This window comes from Macrotis lagotis, chromosome 4 (genome assembly GCF_037893015.1).
Source record: "Macrotis lagotis isolate mMagLag1 chromosome 4, bilby.v1.9.chrom.fasta, whole genome shotgun sequence".
Lineage (NCBI taxonomy): Eukaryota > Metazoa > Chordata > Mammalia > Peramelemorphia > Peramelidae > Macrotis > Macrotis lagotis.
Genome location: NC_133661.1, coordinates 40,520,050 through 40,545,466, shown reverse-complemented (window position 1 = coordinate 40,545,466; position 25,417 = coordinate 40,520,050). Strand labels below are relative to the sequence as shown.

At 39.3% G+C, this 25,417-nt stretch overlaps 1 protein-coding gene across 1 annotated transcript in view; it reads left to right on the top strand.

Annotated features, from left to right (window-relative positions):
• CRTC3 (CREB regulated transcription coactivator 3) overlaps positions 1–24,353 on the top strand; it is an 81,581-nt gene extending 57,228 nt beyond the window's left edge. The window contains exons 7-15 of the mRNA XM_074232603.1: positions 877–912; positions 3,018–3,103; positions 5,908–5,957; positions 13,253–13,461; positions 16,739–17,037; positions 18,826–19,023; positions 19,122–19,202; positions 20,300–20,405; positions 21,035–24,353. Coding sequence (XP_074088704.1) covers positions 877–912; positions 3,018–3,103; positions 5,908–5,957; positions 13,253–13,461; positions 16,739–17,037; positions 18,826–19,023; positions 19,122–19,202; positions 20,300–20,405; positions 21,035–21,243 — 1,274 coding nt within the window. The 3' untranslated portion in view covers positions 21,244–24,353. The remainder of the gene's footprint in view (positions 1–876; positions 913–3,017; positions 3,104–5,907; positions 5,958–13,252; positions 13,462–16,738; positions 17,038–18,825; positions 19,024–19,121; positions 19,203–20,299; positions 20,406–21,034) is intronic.
• The last annotated feature ends 1,064 nt before the right edge of the window (positions 24,354–25,417 follow it).

The window sequence follows — 25,417 nt, the reverse complement described above, 5'->3', positions numbered from 1 at the left end:
ATATTATAGCCAAACTCCAAAACTCCCAAGTCAAAGAGAAAATACTAAAAACTGCCAGAAACAAGCAATTCAACTAGTGTGGCTCTATAGTCAGGATTACACAGGATCTGGCAGCATTTACATTAAATTTATATTTATCAAGTATCTTTTTGAAACTCAGCTGTGGTCAGTGGTGTAAAATGCTGATCAGAGCTTCTTCCCCCCTTTATTCTTTCTCATTCCCATTTTTTAAAAAGCATTTCCCCTAGTTACCAGTTTTGTAAGTATTCTATTCAAAGAAAAAATTCTCTCTGCACAAAAATGATTTTAATGTTTCTATTTGTAATGAGGAATTTAAAACTGTGTGTGTGTGTGTGTGTGTGTGTGTGTGTATGTGTGTGTTTGAGCCTGCACATGTGCAGCAATTGGGGAATGGTTTAATGTAATTTATGAAATTTTTTTCCAAGTCATCAAATAATGCAAATTTTAAAAATATTTAAAAATTAAAAAAAAGTCTTTCACAAAATAATACAGAAAGGAGAGTTAAAAGAATGACATACTGAGTAAGACCATATAAAACAACAAGAACACTTGTTTCTCATAACAGAATTTTCAGTGTTCCAACCTGTGCTTCTACACTCCTAAGACCTCAGTAGTCTTGGACTTTATGAGAAATAGTTTCACTTGTAGCAAAATGTCACAATGAAACAGTTTTCAAGGATATGAAAAACAATTAGTAGTCAGAATTGGGTCCAAATAATCATTTTAAATTTTTATTTAGAGTACTTAAATGCTAATTTCTTTAGTATAAGTACCTAAAATTGAAGAGATTGCTAATATATGAGTGAAGAAAATATAAGTCCTTCACCAATATCTTTTCTCTTTTTGTTTCAATAGGTTTCTGCGATGGTGAGAATGATGGATTTGGAGAAGGTATGACTGGTCATCATTCACTTAGCCTTTTTTTATAGTATCAACTCAAAATGATATGTTGACACTTACTTTTCAGTCCTTCACCCTAAATTTCATCACTGTCTTCTCCTAATTTGAATAACTGCTTAGAATTTTGCTTGTGGTAGTCACCATGCTTTCCTGAGACTGTCCCCTTATCAGAATTTAAGGATTGAAATTTGTGGTTGGGTGCACATGTGTTTGGTTAGTATTTGCACAGTGATCCTCAGGTCTACCAGGCCCTGCTAATGTGAGTAACTGATATTCTTCCTTTAATTTTATTCAAGCTTCTCCAATTTAGTCAGTTAACGAGCATTTATTAAGAGCCTACCATGTTAACCCTGGAGACACAAAGAAAGTTATAATGCTATCCCTACCCTCAAGGAGCTCCCAGTCTAATGGGAAAGGGAACCTGTAAACAACTCTATACAAACACCATCCAGACATAAATCAGAGATGATATTAGGGTGAAGGCACTGATGGGGTTTGGAAGGTGGGGAGCAGGCGGACAGCTTGGAAGGAAATACTTGGAAGGAAAAACTTCTTGCAGAAGGTGAGAATTTGGTTGGGACTCAAAGCAAGCTAAGAGGTAGAGATGAAGAGGGAAAGAATTCTAGGCTTAAGGGCTTAACTAGTAAAAATACACATTGTGAGGATGAGTCAGATGTAGGAAGTCTGGGAAGGTAAAAGGGGGTGGGGCTGGGTTATGAAAGGCTTTTAATAACAAACTGAGTGTTGTATATTTGATCTTCTAGTTGATTGGAAGCTATTGGAGTTGATTGAATAGGGAGACAAAACGTTTGGAAGAAATCAGTTGGGACACCAGCCTGCAGTTCGAGTAGTCCAGGTGTGAGGTGATAAGGACCTGTACTAAGGTGGTGGCAGTGTCTGAGGAAAAGGATGTTAAAAAATAAAATAGGCAAGCCTTGGAAAGAGATTGAATAGGAGGAGTTGGGGATGGGGGGTGGGCACAGTGAGAAATTGAGGATAAAAGTAATTCAGAAGTTAGGAAAAGGTGACAGTTTGAGAGGGGAGATAGAATGAGTTCAATTTTAGATATATTGAATTTAAGATGGCGCCAATAGATAATTAAGACATAGGAGACTGGAAGTAAGGAGAAAAGTTAGGGCTAAATAATTAGATTTGAGAATCATCACCATAGAGGTAAAAATTAAATCCATAGGAACCAAGTGAAACAGTAAAAAGGGAGAAGAAAAGAGGTACAAGATAGAGCCCTGAGGGATATCCCAGTTAGTAGGTGTGACTAGGATGAAGAGCCAGCAGAGAAAACTCAGTAGTGACTGGAAAGACAGGAAAGAACCTGTTGAGGAGAAAAAAAGTGTCAGAAGTTGCAGAGACGTCCAGGAAGATTGAGAAAAGACTGTTTTGTTAGTTAAGATACCATTGGTAACTGGAGAGATGAACACAAAAGCTAGACGGTTGAGAGTTGTGTAGCACAATATGGAATTTGTATGGATTGGTCTAGTAATACATTCAATTTAGTGAATACTTACTGACCACCTGCCTTGTCTAAAACACATTGCCCTATCAAAGTTAACACCAGTGTTCAGGGGCCTAACTTTAGGAGCTATTCTGAGGATTTGACTCCTAATTCTAATAAAAATAAATAATTTGCAAAAGAGTTTATGGATTCAATACCATCTAAGTGTATAATTTTCTGATTTTAAAATTAACCAAACAATAATTTCACATCTATTTTAGGTAGCTATAGAGAAATTTAAAAACTTTAAGATCATAGGATTTTTAGAGAAGGAAGAAATCTATCATAAAATGCTAATTGGTTTCAATATTCTTTATCGAACTAAAAGGAAGACATGCCATCTCATCATTTAGAATTTTCCAGTTGAAATTTCATCTGATGTTTAGAATTCATCCCAGTGAAGTACAAATTGAACACTCCCTTGACTCAAGAGAGTTTAACCCAGCCATTTGCTTCATTGACACTTTGGTGCTTGCATAATGCCCCAGAGCCATAGGCCTTGTCTGCAGAGGCAATAGAATTGTTAGAATAGAGGTGGAATGGCTTCTCTTCTGATCCAGCCAATGTTGTGTTTATGTTGCTTCAGTTATTCCTTTCCCCAGCCCTGTGAAAGAGGAGAATCTGCTGAATGTTCCCAAGCCACTGCCAAAGCAACTGTGGGAGGCCAAGAAGGTGGGTGAGCCATAGGCAGTCTTGGGGGCTTCTGTGACGGTGTGTATGGTATGTGAGACTTGTTTGTCCCATGAGGCATGGTCCCAGAAAGCCAAGCAGAACTTGACAAGAAGGAATCAGGGAAGTGGGCAAGGAAAGAATGTGGAAAAGAACATCCTTTGTTTCTGGATGGCTGAAGTACAGCTACCTCTCCAGGTTAGCTGCTGATTAATCCATGTACTCATGGTGTAGTCTTCTATACCTCTCCAAGCAAGTCTTTGATCCAAACTATTCAATGAAAAACTTAGAAATAGATTTTCTTGTTTTATGAATAGGAGGGCTGGGCTCTGAGGCAGGAAGATCTGAATTCAAATCCTACCTCTGATATGTCCTGGCTATGTAACTTTGGCTAAGACATTTAACCTTACTTTTAACCTCAGTTTAACCTGAGTTACAGATAATAACTCATTTGTTTTTGTGGGAAAAGTTTTTTTCCTTGTAATCCCCAACATTGATGACACCATAAGTTTATTTCAGTTAAGGTGACTTACAATACTTTTTTTTTTATTTTTGCAAGACAGTAGGGTTAACTAACTTGCCCGAGATCACACAGCTAAGTATTAAGTGTCTGAGACTGGATTTGAACTCAGGTCCTCCTGACTCCAGGGGCAATGTTCCATCCACTGTACCACCTAGCTGCCTCTGTCAGAATACTTTTAAAAGGAACCTGAGTATCTGAAGTCACAGATTCATCAGAAAGTTTGGTTTAAAGGTCAAATAAATTGGGGTGGCTAGGTGGCTCAGTGGATAGAGCACTGGCCCTGGAGTCAGGAGTACCTAAATTCAAATCCGGCCTCAGACACTTAATAATTACCTAGCTGTGTGGCCTTGGGCAAGCCACTTAACACCATTTGCCTTGCAAAATCCTTTAAAAAAAAGGTCAAATAAATTGCTATTTGTATTTGTTTGACATGAGTTTTTAATCTATTCTTATCTTCAAACAATTCTCTCTGGTGGATAACCAGCAGCCTTCCTCTAAAGAGGATGGTGATTTAGCCTAAGCCAAGGCTCCACAACACTTGACTTTGCCTTTCAATAATGCCATCCATGAGACTGATTTCATTAACTTAAAAAGTACATGTTTAGCCCTCTCTCCATTCCTTGGTTATTCTAAAAATTGTAATTGCTTATATTACCTGCTTCTGTTATCATTCTGTTTGCTTTTCTCTATTCTTTTTTCCTTCTATTTTGTCTGCCTATTTATTAACCTTTGACATTATAGTGCTTTAAAAAGTCATTGTAAAAATTATTCTTATAATAGTCGATTTAGTTGTAGAACACCCTTTGCCCTTTGGAGGAAGAGTACTCCAGAATAAATTGCCAAACATATTAATATATATATTAGAGAATACTAGTTCTTTTAAAGATGTGAGGACCACAAATGCTTCCACAAAATTATCGGTTTCAGTTAAGTGTTGGCCCCAAGGCTTCACTGGTAGTAGAGAAGACTGTGGGCCTCTTCCTCCCTGACTTCTTGTGCACTTTGGGAAAGTGACTGAGGGAGAGAAAAATGGGTCCATCTTGAAAGCATCGCCTTGAAATTGTATAGAGATCTGTGTGATCTCATCAGGATGGGTGTTCTTTCCACTAAGACAGATAGCAATTCATCCTCTGTAATTCTTGTTCATATTTTCCTAAATATTCCCCCCAAAAGATCTACATAATACTATAGAAGACTCTTTTGAGTAATTTTTTAAACTATTTCATGAGTATCAGTAAACTGCCAACCTATTATTATACTGAACTCTCACTATGTGTTTTTGATTCAACCTTTCATATAGTTACATATGCCTTTTATCTCACTTTTTTTTGCATACAGAGTTAATCATTTACTACTTTGGTGGTTCCATGATCTCATTGATATGACATTTGTCTCCATCAGGGTAGACCATAGCCCCTCCACACTTTCTCATCCTGGGTAGTCTTTAATCTTCACCCCCCCCCCCCCCCACAGAGGATCTAATTTACATGCGTTGCAGAAAAAAGAAGGGCGCCACATTTAGAGTTTTTATTTCATCGTTCTCTGAGTCCAAAAAAAAAAAAGCCGCCACCACCACATAGTGGTAATTCTTTGGGGGATGAGCCTCTTGTGTGAAATTCAGTCGGCCCTTTGACTGCAGCCCCAGGCTGCTGCTCGGACTCATATTTGCAGCCTTTCTAGCTTGGCAGAACCTGCCAGAGCTTTTAATCTTCTGCCTTAACCTTGGAGAACTAAAGATCATCTCAGGGCCTTAATTAAACATCGGTAATAGCTTTCTTTAGATTTATTATACCCAATAAAATATTTTCAGAAATGGGAAATTTTAGGGACTTTTTTCAATTATTTGACCATTTTTAACTAACATGGTTGAATTGTTTGTGCTTCCCCTTTCTTTGTCTATCCTGTTTTCCTGCCTTGCCTTCTTTGGAGCTATCCTTTATTAGATACATCAACTTTCTGATCTCCTATGTTCCCTCTAATTCAATTTAAAAAGTATTTGTTTAAACACAATTTTTAGCTCTCTGAAGTATCATATTTACCTTGAAAAGATGTTAAAATGTATCAGGGATTCCTTCAAATAGACAAATATGTACCTTCTCTATTCTTTTCTAACATTAACATTCATTTGCAAATTCAGTGCCTGGCTTGTTAGGGCTAACGTCTTTGTGCTAAAACTTATTTGTTCTGAAAGATGCTCTTTTCTAGCTCCCAGAGTAAGTAAGAGGACATATTTCTTACTTACCTTGATGTCATATAATCCCAGTTTCCTGTGTCTCTCTCCTAGATTCAGTCCTTTTCACCTCGCCTTCGATCCTGTGATGTGGGAAGTGTCAAGTAAGTAGCATCATACCACTGGTCCTTTCTCAGGAATTAGCCTGAGGTGTTTGCTTCAGAAGAAAGTTCAAATGGGTAGAGGGCTTGACTTGGAACTGTTTTATTCTCTCATTCCAAGGATATTTAATTTAATTGTACCTGACCTGCTTTTCTGGCAAATGGTAGGTAGAGCCTTAGATAACCACATTTGAAAAGATAGCATGGATTATCTGTGGGAAAATGAGAGTTATTTACTCAATTCTTCTCACTGTGGCTTGAAACTGCTCATTTATCACCAGTGATTTATCTAGCCAAGTAGTGTTGATCTTCCTTTGGCATTGGATCCGTGACCACCCATTTCTTCAGAGAGACCTCTCTCAGTGGTTTCTATAGTACAGAATGCTGCCAGTTTTGTTTTGTTTTTCCTTCTTATAACTCACAATTGTGAATGTTCTCAAGATTTACTTATTTCTCTTTATTTTTTACATTTATGCTTTAGGGAGGTTATCCATTTTCTATAGGTCTTTTTCGTAACACCTCTAGTCCCATATTTCCTGTAAGAACCTTGTTTATAAATAACATTTTATTTATTTACAACAGGCTTTATCTATCTTATTCCTTAACCCGATTTTCTTGACTCACATCCTTATTTCTGTCATCAATAATACCTATTTTCCACTCTTCAAGATTCAAAAACTTAGTCATTTTTTAATGCAAAGTCAATGCATCTTAAACTTAGACTGAATCTCAGAGATTATCTAGTCCAGTTTGTCTCTGAGCTAGAATTCTTTCCACAATGTTTCTGAAAAATGGCCATCTCATCTTTCCTCAAAGATCTTTGAAGGCAACCCATTCCATTTAATCCTTTTTTTCCTGTAGCTCCATCAAGCCCTGTTGTTTCACTGCTTCATTTGGGATCTGTTTCTCATCATTCCCAAAGGATCATCCATTTTTATCTGGATGACTTCAGTCCCTTCTGACTGTAGTTATTTTCCTCTTCAATCTGTATTGCATATTGCTATAATATTTGCTTCTTTTTTAAAAAAGATAGCTAGGGTTAAGTGACTAAAGGTTCCAAAGCTAGTGAGGCTGGACTTGAGCTCAGATCCTCCTGACTTAAGGCTACCACCTGTCCACTGCACCACCTGGCTACCCCCGGTATTTGTCTTTTTGAAGAACGTCAAGTGCCTTCCTGCTAGGTAAAATCTCAACTCCTCAGCCTTGCATCTAGCCCCTCCAGGACCTATCCTTTTCACTGTATGTATTAATAAATCAAGAAACATTTATTAGGTGCCTCCTACGTACTTCCTCTGTACTTCCAGGACTAAGAGCTCAAGGTACAAATAGAAGCAAAAGGCAGTCTCTGCCTCAAGAAGCTTAGAATATAGCAGGGCAGACAGCAAATAAACAGAAATGTTCAAGGTAGATTATATACAGGATATAAATAGAGGAGAGGTTGGAAAGACTTTGTGCTGAAGGTGGGAGTTTAGTTGTAATCTAAAGGAAACCAGGAAGGGTGGGAATCAGAGCTGAAGAGGGTCAGTGTTCCAGAGAAAATGCACAGAGCCAGGAGATGGGAGTGTCTTGTTCTTGAAACAGCTGGGAGGTCAGCTTCAGTAGAGCAAAGAAGACATGATGGGGAAGAAGGTATAAGAAGACTGCAAAGCTGGGAGGGCACTAAGGTTACCAGAGAGAGCATTGCGTATTGGTTCCTGGAAGCAAGAAAAGCCTCTGGAGCTTGCTGATTGGGGGCAGGGGAGTGATGTGATCAGATCAGTTGAGGGGCTGAGGGGAGGTTGGATTGGCGTGGCCGGCAGATTCAGTTGCAGTGACAGGTGTGAGGTGAGTGGGGGCAGCAGTAGAGGAGCAGTATTCAGAGAGATACTGCGTGAGGAGTCCAGGATGACTCCCAGGTTGTGAATCTGAGGGAACTGGGAGGAATGTTCAGGGGGAGAGAATGAGTTCTGCTCTGGATAAGTTGAGGAGGAGAACCAGGAGAGATGGGTGCCCTGAAAATCTAGAGAGAAGAAAGCCTCAAGGAGGGCAAGAGTGAGCCATAGTGCCAAAGGCTGCAGAGGAGATAGCAGGGAGAAAGAGGATTGAGAAAAAGCCACTGGATCTGGTCACTTAAGTGACCAGTAATAATTTATCATTCATCACTTTCTAATACAAACCGTCTGTTGTAGTCAGGCTATACTTAGACCCTCTCACCTTCGTTGTGTTTTTACTTAGACATTACTCTGGAAGAAGTGTTATCCCTTTTCTGTGATTCACCTTGAATCCCAACTCATTCACTGATTATTCATTGTCACCTATATCTCTTCTCTATATATGTGGCTATGGTGTAGTCCTAAAATAATTAGACAGACTTTTATATATGAAACAACTAGGACATATCCCTAAATGGATTATAAACTCTTTGAGAACTGAATCTGATCCTAACATTTCTTTGTGTACTTAAATAATAATGAAATTGTAGATTTTAATAAGAATGGAAGAGGGGGAGCAAGCAATTCAATACAATCTAAAGATGTAATGGTCCATCTTTTATTGAGACTGATATACTGTCAAAGATCATACTCTGAGGATCTAGGCATTGGCCAAGAGTTGAATCCTACAGAAGATAGTTATTCTTAAGAGAGAAGAATTTATTAGGATAATAGTATAGGGGAGAGTCTTAACTCAGTGACAACCGAAGAAATCCATATCAGAAGATACTAACTCAGCCTTGGATTATCAGGGGGTATTCTTTGGTCATTAATAACATATTTCTGAAAGGCATCTTTGATCTTTACCTGACACTAGGCTGCATGGACTTCCAGTTTCCAAACCCTAATCCTCATTTCCCAGAATGAGGTATCCCATTCAATAGTTGTAGAGTCAATTCCATAGAGTTTAAAGCACAGTTCAAGGAGCAGAGACACAGAATAGACAAATGTAAATATAGAGAGATAGTTGGTTGAGAGTGGAAGCAACTTCAAGGGGAGTGGCCCCTGGAAACCTAGAAGAGAGCCAGGATTGACTTGGCCCCATACACTACCAACCCCAGGAACAGTCTGAGTAACATGCTGAGAAGAGAAGAGAGGATGAAGACTCCATAGGTGAAAAAAAGGATTTGGAGGCCCTGGGAAGGCCTCTCCATTGTTATACTGAAAAAGACCAACCATTTTCATTAAAGGGGGATTCTTGAAAATCCCAGTTAAATCCTTGAATTACCTTATTTCTCAAGACATCAAGAAGCAAAAATGCCAGCACACAAGGAACCTGATCAGTAAACATCATTATGCCATGGTTTCAGCTTTATTATGCATTTAGGCAAGTCATTTAATTTTTCTAGGTTTCATTTTCATCACCTATAAAATGAGGAGTTTAAACCAAATAAACTTTTATGAACTTTTAAAGCCCATTTATTCTCCCCCATTTTCTTTTTTTAAAATATACTTTATGATAATGATGAGTTTTTTATGAATTTGACAAAAATCTATAGGTATGAATGTTTTCATAAACAAATAGAAAAGGTACAGGTAATTATATGCAATGTATATGAAGCTACATGAAACAGTAAACCATACACACACACACACACACACACACACACACACACACACACACACGCACATAAATTTCTTTTAAGTTTGCATTAAATTTAACACATTACCAACAAGAAATGAAAAGAAGAAAAATTTGTCTGCCAGAAGAATAGCATTTCTATTATTAATTACAAAGAAATTGGGGAACTGTAATGATTTCTTTTGCTCCAACCTCTAGAAGAGAAGAGGACTAGTTCAGAAAGAGCAAAGCCCCAGAGGTTCTATTCACAATACTAGCTGACAGAGGAGAAAATAGGAGCCCAGCCAAGAGACTTCTATTCTAGCCAACTGAAAAGGGAGAGAAGTCCCAGACTCCTAATCTTGTTTCTTGGTAAGATCCCACCCTTGAGGGTAAGGCAATTACTCTCTTCCAGATTTTGGAAGACAGGACAGTATACCATCTTTTCCACAAAAGAGTCAGTTGTAAGTCAAGGGAGTATTTCCTTATTCCCTATAATCAAAAGGCCTTTCTGCATCTGTACCCCAGTCATCTTAGTATCCATTTAGTTCAATGCAAACCTGAAAAGATTTCCTCTATAACATTATTTGACAAATGAACATTCAACCGTAGCTTGATCAGGGAAGAAGAATCCAGTACTTCCCAAGACAGCCATTTCACTTTTGAAAATTTCTAGTTATTAGGATACTTTCCTTAATTTCAAAACCAAATTTGGCGCTGTAACTTATACCCATTCCTCTTTTGGTTCTTCCTTCTGGAACTCAGAACAAGTCTAATTCACAGGGCAGCTTTCAAATACTTGAAGATATTTATCAGGACCCACTAGTCTTCTCCAGGGTAAACTTAGTGGTCCTTTTAATCCTCATATGGAATGAATTTTCCATCCTGGGGCTCTCTAGTTTTCTTCATAAAATATGGAACCAAAAAATGAGGTTTGACCAGGGAAAAGTACAGAAGTACTTTTACCTCCTTATTCCTGGAAACGTCTTCTTAATTGATTGGAATAGCACATTTGTTTTCTTAGCTGACATACCATATTATTGACTCATGTTGGACTTTCAATGCACTAAAAATTGTGTCTATGTCTCCTCCATCATGTACTTTTTGAGGATCAAAGAGTGAGATGTTACATTTATCCCTTTTAAAATTTCTCCTACTAGATTCAACCCAAAGTTCTTGCCTTTTAGGCTCTTTTAAAATTGTATTATCTTAGGGGGCAGCTAGGTTGTGCAGTGGATAGAGCACCGGCCCTGGAGTCAGGAGTACCTGAGTTCAAATCCAGCCTCAGACACTTATTCCCTACCTGTGTGGCCTTGGGCAAGCCACTTAACCCCATTGCCTTGCAAAAACAAAAAAATAAATAGAGAGATAAATAGATAAATAAATAAAAATAAAAAATAAATAAAATTGTATTATCTTGTGAATTAGCTATCTCTCACAGCTTTGGGTCATCAGTAAATTTGAAAGCATGCCTTTTTTTTTACCTTTACTCAAGTCACTGATAAAAATGTTAAATAGAGGGCCAAACACCAGGCCATTAATGACCACTCTTTGAGTTTGGTCATTCAGTTATTTTTGGCTTAATCTAATATAATTGTAGAGGCCATATCTCTATATTTTCTTTAAATTTTTCCTTTTCCTTTAAGAAATAATTCGAAAGTTTCTATGTATATTTTCACAATATATTGAAATATAGAATTAATCTCACATCACAAAATGGATTATTCTAAAAATTACCTTTGTTTTTAAGTTGTTTTTTATTTTTCATTTAACAAGCATTGATTTTTTTCTCTGTCTCCAATTTCCCCTACATCAACTGAAAAAAGAAAATATTAAATATACATTTAAGGGGTAAGCAACATTGTTTATCATCAGCCCTTTGTCATTATAGTTGGGCTTTGGGCTGTCACTTCTTAAGTCTTTCAAAGTAGTTCATTTTGCAGTGTTGTTTCCATTGTAAAAATTGTTCTCCTAGTTCTTTTCACTTTACTTTGTGTCAGTTTTTGCAGTTCTTCTTAAGCTTTTCTGAAACTAGGCCTATTAGTGGTATGACTTTAATTAAAGGGGACACAACGCAGTTTAATAACTTGGTGAGCTTTCCAGAATAACTGGTCCAGTGTATGTCTCCACTAGAGTGCATTAATCTGCTTGTTTATCTAGCATTTGTCATTTTCCTCTTTTGTCAATTTCATCAGTTTGATAGGAGATACTCAGAACCACCACATAGCTTTAAATTGTAAATTTTTAATTTTAGTGACTTAGAGCATTTTTTCATATGAATTGAGTTTCTTCCCTAAAAAGCATCTTTTTCAAACCTTTGACCATATATCAGTGGAGAATGGTTTTTATTCTAATAAATTTGTATCTGTTCCTTATAGAACTTGGAAATGATACCTTGCCAGAGAAACTTGATGCAAAAGATTTTTCCCAGTTAACTGTGTCCTTTCCTTTTTTTTTTTTTTTTTAATGCAATAGGGTTAAGTGACTTGCCCAACGTACATAGCTAAGGAAGTATTAAATGTCTGAGACTGGATTTGAACTCAGGTCCTCCTGACTCCAGGGCTGGTGCTGTATCCACCATGCTGTCTAGCTGCCCCTGCTGTGTCCCTTCCTTAGCTACATTGAAAAAAAACATTAATTTTACATAACCAAAATTGTCCATTTTATCTTCTTCAATAATTTCTTTCCCTTATTTGGTCATGAATTCTTCCTCTATCTGTATATCTGAAAGGAAATTTCATTCTTGCTCCTCTAAATTGTTTATGATATGACTTTTTACATACATCCTGTATACATTTGGAACTTGGCTTAATACATAACATAAGGTATTGGTCTCAGACTAATTTCTGCTGTACTGCCTTCCAGTTTTCCCAGCAGTTTTTGTTGAACAATGAGTTCTTATCACAGTAGCTGGGGTCTGTAGGTTTATCAAGCATTAGACTACTAGGTTCATTTATTTCTTTATGTTGTATACTTAATTTGTTATGCTGAAAAGCCTTTATTCTTATCCAGTATCAAATCATTTGGACTATTTTCTAATATTGTTTGAGATTTGGTACTGCTAGGTTTCCTTTCTCCCTTTTGTTTCCTCTCCCTCACCCCCCTCACCCCTGTTTCTCCTGAGATTCTTATCCTTTTTATCTTCTGGATGAATTCCATTCTTGTCTGACTCTATAAAATAACCCTTTGATAGTAAATTAATAAGTATTAGTGAGTAAATTAGTATCCTTTTTATTTTATTTTATCTGTCTTCTCATGGACAGTTAATATTTTTTCAATTAGCTCACCATGTGACTGACTCATAGTAAACATGTAGTGAATGCTTGTTGACTTGAAGAGAAGTCTGTGGACTTTACAAACTCTGTTGTCTTCTACATAGAATACTGATCTTGGAGCTGTGGCATCTTCTCCTTATTGATGCCTTATTTCCAGTACTCCTGATCTCAGGAGAGAGCAATAACATCTCTTTCCTACCTCTGAGTTTTTGATAGTATGTCTTTAAAAAAAAGGCTAGGGAGAGAGAGTCCTGAAAGTTCCAGGATAGCTTTGGGGAAAAAAGGTATGAAAATCTCATATAGAAACACTTATATAAATATGAAAAACTCCTTAAGGACTATAAGCTATGGTAATAGAACTGTATTGTTATTTATGATATATATATATATATATATGTATATACATATGTGTATATATATATATATGTGTATATATATAATTTCCTAGGCTATTTATTACTTTTGAAAAATAATTTGTCTATCTTCTCTCAGTACCTTTCCACATAATGGTCAGAACACGCCTTTCCTGGGGAACTTAAACACTGGAGGGTCATTACCAGACTTAACCAGCCTTCATTCCTCATCCCCTGCACCTACGTCTTTGGATCCTGACAACCACTGGTTTGGCAGTATGAGTGTTGGCAATAGTATGGGAAATCTTCCAGCTGCTCTGACTCATCTGGGGATTAGAAGCTCTTCAGGTAATTGGTTTCCATTAGTCATGATGGGGCAGCTAGGTGGCACAGTGGATCCAGGGTCGGGCCTGGAGTCAGGAAGTTTCATCTTCCTAAGTTCAAATCGTCACCCTGTTTGCCTCTGTTTCTTCATCTGTAAAATGAGCTGGAGAAGGAAATGGCAAACCACTCCAGTATCTTTGCCAAGAAAACCCTAAATGGAGTCACAAAGAGTCAGACACAACTGAAAAATGACTGAACAGGCATGAAGGTTGTAGTGATGTCATTTTTGTGACTAAATAAAGGTACAAAGCTGCACTCCATGGCCTACTCCCAGCCAACTATGCAGGTTGTTAACAACAAGAATAATAGTATCTACCCATGATCACAGATTATTTTACAATGGGTATATGAAGCACTTTGTAATTTCTTGAATGAGAAAAGTAGAAAAGACAATTTAGCTTTAATCTCAGTTCTGTGCATCTTTTTTCATGTGCCTTATTTTTTGGACCTTAGGGATAGTCTAAGGTTGGCTCCTTATGGTTGACATATATCCTATTGGGGGAAAGAGAAAAGATCATTAAAAGCTCATAGCTTTCTTTGTTAGAAATTCAGGGTTGTCCAGGGATAACCTCAGATAAATGGAAAAATAAGCTGTTTTACATTTTGGAAATTTTATAATGGCACTTGGCTTATCACTGTCCACTTCAGTATGTAATAATGAAAAGAGATGAGTCATGATTTATTTTGAATATAAATCTGTCATAATTAAGAAATTTGGCTTAAATTTACAGATGCTCTTCAAAGTGTGTTAATATCATTAATGATGATATCAATAAAATAATACCCATTCTTATGTGGCTTGGTAGTGCACCTATTTGATGGATTGATTGATTACTGATGGAGTCAGGTCCTTCTAAGGGCAGTTCTAAGTAAGGACTCTTGTAAAATAATCAGGCCTATTACTTTTACTGCAGTGTTAGTAAGTTGCGGGCCTCCCTCTTGGAAACAATTTTCAATAATTATTCTAAGGGGTCAAAATATTTTCAGACTTCTACCCTCTCTTTTTGATCAGAGATAGAATAGAGGATACAATTATAAAGCAATGAGACTAGATTTTTTCAAGCAAACAGACCTAGACTTTCATCCAAACAAATACTGATTTCCAGTGGTATTCAAAATAGTTTTGATCTCCTTTTTGTCAGCTGCCTTCAGCATTCATGACACATTCTTTTAATTTTTGAAATGTTCTCAATAGTAACCCTTCTGTCTCTTAAGAGTAGACTAGACTTTTAAAAACAGTAAGCAGTCTTTCAGAACCCACCCTGCCTCCTCCAGGTGGGCAGTCCAGATGGCTGATGCTACTTTTAGTCAGTCCCACTCTACAGAGAATATTCGATGGACTCCAGCACAGTCCTGGTGAAAACTCCATGAACTGGGCCCCTGATGTCGGGGACAGCAAGCGTTGGCCCCCGACATCAGACCAGAGACATCTTCTTGGGACTCAGGGCTTTGGGGCTTCTATTCTGGGTCATATTAGAAATATTATTTCATCGTCAATTATAATTTTCCTCAAAAGTATATTTTATTTTTAACTTTCTTTAAAAGAATAAATGCATCATTTGTTTTCCTGATGGAAAACACATGACATGGTTATCGACAAAAAAATTTTTTCATGTTTTAGTTTTAGGCTTTTTTCCAGAATAGAGCTTCATTTTCAGCCACCCTTCTTTTATTTTTCATCTATTTGAGCCAACCAAATTCAATTTTCTCAGTTTTCCAGAATTTTCTTTATCCTAGTGAAGTACTGAATAAATGTTTCATGGTGCTGAAATTTTGTGCCAGTCACAAATTTTTAGCTTGAAATTATGCTAGTCCTTGTCATGGGTCACTGAGTTCCTTGAAAAGAATTTTACCCACCAAAAAAATATTTCTTTGCTCTAAATTACATTCATTTTCTATTCCTTCATAGAATGGGTCAACCTCCTTTTCAGCATAATTGTTAACACAAAACTGATTGGCCAACCTTGAGAGTGTTGCAGCTGTTGAGATAAGTTACAATACGTCCTAGAGTTACTCTTTCTCAGTTTCCACAAGTCTTTGTAAGACAGTCAGTCTCTACTTCATAAGAACACCTAATTCTTCAGATGGGGAAGCACTTTTTCCATTCTTAAACTCATTGGTTACTTCTGACTTTTAAAGGAAAAAAAAAACTACCCAGCACCCCCCCCCCCCCCAACCTGTCTTTTGCCTACATTGGGACAATGCATTGAACAAGTGTTATTATTAAAATTATTACCAAAAATTACCTTATTACCAAAACAAAGAGGCATCACTAAGGAAGGAGGGAATTCATGAATGTTTCCTTTAGTTTCCCTTCTCTATCTCCTCTGTCTGTAGCTGGATTTTAGAGTTATAAAATGTGACCTTTTAAAAACTTCCATCCCAGGTAGATTCTGTGGAGCCCACAAAGTATTCAGAAAAGTTACCTTGAAATATACCTCCCTTCATCTCTTGGAATGGTGGAGGCCTACAGATGCAGCATGTTGCACACACTGTTAAATTCCTATGTCACTTGGTTTTGCTTCACAGTTTTTAATTTGTTACAGGGGAGGTTTCCCGAGTTGGAGAGATTCATCTGGGAATTGGGAACTTCCTAGTGGAGGAATACCTCCTAGAGGAAAGGAGCATTTCTCCAGAGTTAGGTCTGAGCTCCTTGACTCCAAGAATGACTATGTGGATATCTGAACCTTAAGTGGAAATTTGTCTTTTATTTGACTGTTCTTGGGAGATTGGCTGTTTAGTTGAATGGGATTCTTTTCCCTTGTCAGTGACTTTGTGCTTGTTATTGAGCTGTTTCAGTCATGTCTGACTCTTCGTGACCCCATTTAGGGTTTTCTTGGCAAAGCCACTGGAGTGGTTTTGCCTTTTCCTTCTCCAGCTCATTTAATAAATGAGGAAACGGAGGCACACAGAGCTAAGTGACTTGCCCAGGATCATAAAGCTAGTAAGACTCAGAAGCTTGATTGGAACTCATAATTAGTCTCGCTGCCTTCAGGCCTAGTGTTCTATTCCCCTGGGCCACCTTGCTGCCCTGTCAGTGACTTATGTTTTTATTAGGTCTGTTTCAGAGTTGAAAAGGTGATCAAGAATATAATCTTAAAATTTTGTTGAATGTGATTGGTAAGGACTCAAATTTTTCTTAATATTTGGAAATTAACAAAAACTAAAAAAAAATTGGAAATTAAGGTTCAGAGAATCCTGAAATACTGAGAATAACAATGAATTTGTTGTCTTCTCTTAGGTCTTCAGAGTTCTCGGAGTAATCCTTCCATCCAAGCCACATTGAATAAAACAGCACTTTCTTCCTCCCTGAATATCAGCCCACAAACATCTGTTCACAACACCTCTGCTCTTCAGCCTTCGCTCCGTCTGTTCTCCCTTAGCAACCCTTCTCTTTCTACCACAAGCTTGAGTGGCCCCACTCGGCGTAGGCAGCCTCCAGTGAGTCCTCTCACCCTTTCCCCAGGACCTGAGACATCTCGAGTTTTCAGCAGACAGTTTTCCTCCACCAGTCCACTGAACCAGCTCCCTGCCTCCCAGGTAAGCCTTCAGTCTTCACTAGGCATGTGACCTTAGGCAAGGCATATTGGGTCAGAGTTTTCTCATCCATTAAATGAGGACTTCATCCAAATCTCTATAAATCTTTCTCCTTGGATTATTTTAAAACAGGGCCACTGCATCAAAGATCACTGAGTTTAAGTCTAAATGGAGTTAGTCCTCCCTAGTACATGAAAATGGAATGGGCAGTGATGTAGACAATCCAAAGATCATTTTTCTTTAATATTGAACTACAATATATGACAGCAGGTTTGCCTTTCTAACCATATTTTAGGTAAATAAAACTTTGTAAAAGTTCTTTACAGGAGGGACATCAAAAATGCCTGAAACTCATTAAATAAGATTGAATTTATTTTCTTGATCATCACTCTTTTTAGATTTAAAATTGAACAATGTTGCTTAAAGGAAAAGATCAGTGGACCAGAAATAAGCAGATCTGGATGGCAGCTGCAACCTTAATATTTATTATTAATATTAATTAATTAATTAATAATTGAAATTAATAATATTAATATTAATAACAGTTTATTGTATGGCCTTGAGCACGTCACAGATTGCTAAAATGCCTTGCAATTCTAAGCTCCACAAAAATTTATGATCCTTTGGGTTCTGAGAACATCAGAAATGGACTAAAAAAAATCTAGAGAGGGAGAATTAGAACTTCTGATCTCATACAAAAGCCATGGATGCAGGATAGAAAAATAGACTGACTTGATGAATTGATTTCCCTGAAACTGGTACAGTTCAGAACACTTTCCAGTGGTTCTAACTTTTTAGGTGCTCCTGACAAATGAAAAATGTTAGATCACTAGACTAGGAAACAGTCTTCCTCCTTCCTCCTTCAACCAAACGTTTGCTCACCCTGTGACCTTGAACAATTTACAGCTTTCAGTTTCCTCACCAAGAAAAAGGAGACAATGATGCCAGCCCTACATCCCAGCCTGTCTGATGTCTGTGATCTGGATACAAACCAACTTTGTCATTCTAAATTGTTAAACAAATGTAAGGTGGTGGTAGAAGAAGTAAAAACTGCTGGCAACACTTATTAATAACCCCATGAGGAGTCTCTTTAACTTTTCAATAAAGTGAGCTGTTGAAAAATGTTGAAAAATCTTTTACAGAATACAGAAAAAACACAGTCCTTATACTTAAGCTAGATTCTAGAGGAGAGGTTCTTTAAGCCAATAAGCATTTATTAAGGGCTTGTACACTATACTGAGCTCTGGAAAGGCAAAAGAGTCAAAAGCAGCTTCTGCTCTCAAGGAGTTCACAGTCTAATGATTTTCACTCTTCTTATATCATTGGACCCTTTTAGCATTTGGTGAATGGCCTTTGGACCTCAGAATACTATTTTTAATGGCATAAAAATGAAATATATAGAATTACAAAGGAAACCATTTATGCTGAAATAATTATCTCTCTATATCTCTTTCTAGATATTTTTTAAAGATTATTGACCAGAGTCCAGACTAAATTAGATTAGATACACAAAGATTATTTTCTCATTATAGTTTTTAATTTTTGTGGTTTTGATACCGTAAAAGCATTTTTTTTCAAAGTTTGAGGTTAGTGGGAAATGACACTTAATGGCAAAAAGGCTTTTGTGGGGAAATGAGATGTGAGATAAATTTTGAAGGAAGGAAAATCAATTGTTTAAATCACAAATGATTGAAAAGAAGAAAACATTGTATGAAAGAGGCAGCAAATCTATCCATTTCTCCTGTTATTTCTTAGTTGTTAGTTTGATTTCTGTTTTTGTTTGCTTTCCAGGTTGTTCCTTCTGATCGAAGTCCCCTTTCCTTCCTTTCCCCAGAAGCTCAAACCCCACTACCACCACCTTATCCCATGCCCCAGGAGCTCCCCGATCCCCTCTTGCAGCCAGCCCGGGCCCGAGAACAAGCCCATGCCCAACATCCCCAGCTCTCTTCTTCAGCACCCCATTCAGACTTTGAACTCCTCTCTCCCCATGTAAGTAGCAGAAGACATTCCTGGCAAGGGAAGGAATACAAAATGGTCTTTGTGTCATAATGAAATCATATCTAATTCTTTGCCTCTTGTTTCTGAAGAATTCTTCTTTGACCAGCTTTTTCCCAGATGTGTGCTTTGAGCAGCAGACCATAAGACCAGGGCCAGCCTTTTCTCAACAGGTAGGCAATCCTTGGGATTCCAAATAGTTTTGTGCCATTTTGCCTTAAGTCTCCCTTAGGTGTAAACCATGTTTTCTAGAGCTTTACATAAAAACTCCTAAGGGTAGGCAGGATAATTCTTTTGTTTAATGTGATTCCTCTTATGGCTTTGAATACTCCAGCTCTGTTTTATTACTGCTTAATTTAGTGTCTGGATTCAGCAGGGGAGCTGTCTTCTTGGGCTGATCATGGTCTGGTCCAGAGATGATCAGTAGAGCCCAGGAGAAGTTACTGGAGTTAAGAAAGGACAGGAAACAGGTGGCAAGATGCTGGGCTAGTCCAATGCTCACTGGAAGGCCCTAGTTAGAAGAGACAGGTTGGGAGGTGGGTAGTGTATCTAGGGCTTGTTGTCTCATGGATAGGCAGGGTGCTGACATAAAATGCTTCAGAAACGGTCATTGATGCATTTTCCAAAAACTATCAGAAGATGAATTTTTGAAGCTTCTTTGTGAATTCCACTCAATTTTTACAGAGACTTTATTTTAGATTAGCATTGTTCTTTGAGATGCTTTTTAAACCCAAATCCAAGTCATAGTTGTGTCAGTAAACTGTCAGTAAACTAGTTTGGCCTTCTTAACAGTTACACTCTGAACCCCAAAGGAGCAACCAGGTAGTTCTTGACTCTGGTAGAGAGGTAGGGGAGACAAACTGTGAATGGGAAGAGCCCAGCAATGGGGTCAAAAGGCTGCTTGATTCCTTGATAATCAGTGTCTCCTCTGACTAAGAGAGTCACGAACTATCTGTATTTTCACAGGGTAGTTATTTCTCCAGATTATTCATATTGGTAGAAAAAGATTTGCCATATGAATTTAAAGGTTATTGAAAGAACTTAAAATAATTTGAGGTTATTAGATGAGCTACATCAGTCACTGATTTCATGTGCTGTGGATACATGAAAAGTTACCCTGAAAGACTAACTTAACTTTAACTTGGCTCTGGAAACAGAACTCTAGACCCTTAGGTGGCCTCAGCAGAAATCCCTTTATGTGACCCCAGTTCACTCATTGTCCTTAAGCAGGATCAGGATTCATTGACTCTGAGTCTTTGGTCTTTCACAGACAGCCATGATGGAGCAAGCTCAGAGAGGGCTGCAGAATTCCATTCAATTGCGACCAAATTTCCTGTATTCCAACTGTGGGAGTTTCACCAATAATGTCCTAACTGGTAAGTGGGCCAACCTCTCCTGATTTATGATTTCATGCATCTTCCTTAATGTGTGTTCATTTCAATCCCAGACCCTTGAGATCATGTGAAAGAACTTGCGGTCTTTATTCAGATCCATACACACCCAGTCTTAAATGAGAGCCAGGTAGTGCATAGTGTGATGGGAAAGGGGTTGAATTTGGAGTCAGATTACCTGTGCTCAAATCCTCCTGGATGAGTTTGGACAAGTCACATAATCCCCAGACCCTCCTCAGTTTCTTCAAATGAGCACATTGGACTAGGGGATTACTAATATTTTTTCATCTTAAAGGCTCTGATTTTTTGAACCTAAATATAGAGACTATGTACAGATCAAGAAATATGGGACTGAATAAAGAAAAAACAGAAAATTATAGCTGGAGGCTAAAATTTGGAATTCCGCAGAACTCAGATGATCATTGAACTAGGGGGACATTTCAGTCTGATGGATCAGAGGCCAGTGGCTTACAGACCATCATCATTGGGATCCCATACTGAGAAAAGGGGTTTTCATTTTTTTGGTGCTAAAGCCTAGGTTTTTTTAAAAGCAGGGCATAAAATTGTATCTCTTACCAAACACCTTTTTCCTCCCTTCTCTTTACATCTCACAGAAGATACAAATACCAGTCTATTCAAAGACCTCAGCAGTGCATTGGCAGGCCTGCCAGAGTCGAACTTTAATACAGACAGTCTTTTTCCCTTGGATGATGAACTCCAGATTGAACCTTTGAGCTTGGATGGACTCAACATGCTGAGGGACCCTACCATGGGCTTGCCTGACCCCTCAGTGGAGGAAACGTTTCGATCTGACCGCCTGTGAGCAGGAGCTTGGGCTAGAGCAGCAGACTATGTCAAGTAAAGCTGCAGAAAGGGCCCCCCCCCCCCCAGCCCTGGAGGCAGTCCCCAGGCAGGACCAGGTCCTTATCTTGGAGGCCTCAGGTGGGGCCCAGACACAGCAGCCATCCCACTGGTGCTGAGGCCTCCGTCTGAGTGAGGCCCTGGTTTTGGGGGCAGCTGCTCTGGCAGGACAGATGCCTTTCTGAAGAGCTCTTCAGTGGGGCCTCACTTGCCATCAGCACTGCCGGAGCTTCACATCGCAAGAGTTGCTGCCGGCCTCCTCCGGTCATCCAGGAGCTGTGAGCCCTGAGAAGGATTTGGGGCCTGGCTTGCTTCAGAGAGCTCTGTGAAATGATTACATTAGCTTAGCATTTGGTCTCTGGAACTGTAGCTGGGCAGTGAATTCTCAGCCAACTGGAGCGCTGGCAGCAAAATCCAGGCAATCTGGTGATGAGGAGGTGACAACCCAGTGCACAGAGAACAACAGTGCCATTTGAGATCCCATAATTCTTATTCCAGAGGAAGATAAGGAGCCCTAGCCCAGGTTTTAACTGGGAAAACTGAATGTAATTTGACTTCTCTCCCTATCTCAACACACCTTGCTGCTTCCATATGTATTTTTCATGTGACACAGGAAGGACAATACTAAATGACCACTGAGAAGTCCCTTATGACCACAGATAGCCTAAGGAAAAAACAGTGGCAGAGGAGAGACAAGATAACTGAGTGTTAGACCACACCAATGTGGATCATGCTCTGGGATTAGCAGGCTGCCTTTGCAGGATCGCAAACTAAACAGAATTGGATTCCATCTGCTCAGCAGTGTAACCTTGAGCAGAACTCTCTCTTCATTTTCCTAAGTCTGATCCTTTCTGTGCCAGTCTGCCTTGGTGGCTGGGGGGTCAGTCTACTAATTCAGTGATCCCCAAGACCTGTCCAGCCTCACTTCCTGTCTACTCTTTTCTGATCTTTATTTTCTTCCCCATCACTTAGCCTCTGGTTGAGCATGCACATTAATTAATATGTGGGCAATTACAACAGCAGATTCCTACTTGAATAACGTCAACAGGTTCTTTTTTTGGGTTGCATTCCACAAAGAGTGGTGGGTCGGGTTTCAGCTAGGATCCTGAATGACTGGGCATTCTGGGAGCCAGAACTGGCCTTATGTAGGAAGAGAATTGGAACTGCAGATAGGGTGGGTTTTGATGGCTCCAGATCCCTTGGGCAGTGGCGGGATGTGGTCTGAGTGAACTCCTTCCATGGGAGTCCCCAAGAAGCCCAGGGGGGATTTGAGATTATGTGAACCCCAGGCCCCCAGGCAGGGGGTGAGAGGAGTAGGGGAAGCCACATGGAAGAGCAGCTGGGGCCCCCGACTTTTTTTTGTAGTTGTGCCCAGGTCTAGCAGTGTTTGGGAGTAGGAATATTGTGGACTATCCTTCAAAACAGCCCCAGCTCTCCTCCCTGAATGTATTGGTGAATTCCCCCATCTGTCCTTGTAGTCAAGAAAAAATTTTTATCCTAAAATCTTGGGCAGCTCAGCTCCGCAGAACTGAGAAACATGAGAAGGCAGCCTTGGTCACAATGGGGGAGAGATCACCTGAGGAGAAGCTCGCTTGGTTTCCCCAACCCCTCCAGTGCTGTATCATCACCAAAGGCCTCTCTCCATCAGACCAGTTGCTCTCCCCCCGCTGCCCAGAAGGGAAGCACCCCAGAAACTTATCTGGACTAAGATTAATGGGAAGTGACTTATATTATTCACATTTGAGTTCTTAGAGTGTAGTGATGGTCATATGCCAGCCAGCATCATTTAATAACTATGATGAAATCACCAAAGTGCCTGAAAAAAAAAAACCCTGATTTTGTCTGACACTCCTCAACTGAAGATGAACAGAAAGAGACCAACAGTCCTGCAGGACTGATGAGTGGGTCGTGCAGACACGCCCAAGACAGTCCTGCTGCCCCCTCTCCATCCAGTGCCTTCTCCCAAAGAGATGTCCGTGCTGCCCATGCTGAGGCCAGTACATGGAGTCCCTAGTGCCCAGGGCTGCTCAAGGGGATGGGTGGTGGGGCTTCATTATTCTGTAGAGTCTCATAGTGAGAACTCCGTTTGTCCTAAAGTCCAGATCCTCTCTCTGTAAGAGGTCTGGGGCAGCCTCAGACCCTCCTGCCTTAGATTGCGTGATGGCTGCACTGCACAGTCAGCACAGGTCGGCAAGTAGCCAACCAGGCCCCTCCTGGGAAGCCACTTGTGCTTCTCAATAGACTCTCACAATAGATATCAGCCTTTAGTTAGATGGAAAGAAATCATCTAATTCTCACATGCTAGCAGTTGTGGCAGAGAACTGAAATGTCTCATCTTTCACTCTAAAGTTGTGGACTTTGAGTTGCCCGCTCCAGGTAGAAGAAGACTCGCTGGGTGCATTCAAGATTAACCTCCACTCTCCTGTAATGTTTTTTCTTCTAAATCTACAGTGCATTACCTGAAATACAATACAACATATCCGAGCACATCTGTATTTTTGAAGATCTTTCTGGCACTCTTGTAATTTGTGCCCAGATAATTCTGAGTGTAAACATTCAGAAAGGGACCATCCCTCCTAGGATGAATTGGACTTTCGGTTACTTAACTTCTGTGCTCCACATTCGATTATATTTTTTAAAAATTGGAATTTGTATAAAATAACTTCTAAGTTTTATAACGCATTGTTTTACATCTTTCATAATTAAAAATAGCACAATAAAGTCCTGTACCTTCATTTGTTGTCTTTTTTAGCCTGCATAGCCCTGATCTAGAATATCTTCTGAAGGAACCATAGTTCAGATAAAGTTGGGTGGGTATATTTGGAGGTGGGATCTTCTGGTCCTGCTTCCTGACAACAGATTGACTTTGCCCTTTCTTAAATACCAATGAGGAGGGGCGGCTAGGTGACGTAGTGGATAAAGCACCAGCCTTGGAGTCAGGAGTACCTGGGTTCAAATCCGGTCTCAGACACTTAATAATTACCTAGCTGTGTGGCCTTGGGCAAGCCACTTAACCCCATTTGCCTTGCAAAAAACTAAAAAACAAACAAACAAAAAAAAAACAAATACCAATGAGGAAGACTGCTCTTCCCTATGCTAAGCTCCATTGTTTGCCTCCATAGCACCTCCCCATTGTAGATATTGATGTGGTAAGTGTGATTTTGAATTTGAATTCTGAATTTATTATATCTATTGATTTTGTACATCTCAGCTCTGCAGTCTCATCATTGTGGATATTCCCTCCACTGATGCAGATTTTAGCCTTCCTACAACTTGGTAGATAATCTTTGAAATTCAATTTGATTTAACTCAATAAATATCAAAGTACCTTCTACTGCTATGTGCTTTCTGTTGGAAATTGATAAGTTATCTTGCATCAAACCTGGTTTCCTGGGTTCATGGCCAACCCTAAGTAAATGTCAGCTATTATCATTAAAAGTTTCTGGGGGCAAAAATGTTCATTATCCACTGGGCACTGTGGTACTTTGTCCATAACTCTCCTGGGCTAATGACACGTAGAGCTTCTCCCTTCCTGTCTTGGTAAGAGCTGCTGCAGCTTTTGCTAGGCTACCGGAAGACGAATCCCAGAGGTGAATGCCTTTGAAGGCTCGTTGGAAACAGTGTGACCTGAAAAGTGAATGTAACCCCCTTGGTGGGGGGGGCCTCCTGGGAGTGAGCATGGCATCAGCCTGACGCAAAGGGAGAAGAGACAGATGAATTGGTGAGTGTGGCTAAAACACTTTTCCCCTTGAAGTCCAGAGGGAGGAGGATGGGTATGCTTGGAGATGACAGAGACCTAAAAACAAAAAGAATACTCTGCCTGGGAAAAAGAGACTTTCATTCAGTGGTAATTTGTTAAGCCCCTACTACTTTCTAGGTACTGGTAGAAAGAGGCAGAGACTCAAATAGTGGGTGATCCAACTTCAGGTAGAAACTTAGGCTAGCAGTTGTTGAAGTTTTTAACTTTAAGGAGAGAGAGAGGGAGAGAGAGAGAGAGAGAGAGAGAGAGGGAGCAGTGCATTCTGGGGTCTTGTAGACACTGATGACGTCAAACTGTTTTTTCCTTATCCCAGTATGGTTTATAGGGGACTTAACCAAGGAATCTGCAACTCCTGGAAATGAGCTGTTCCTTCCCC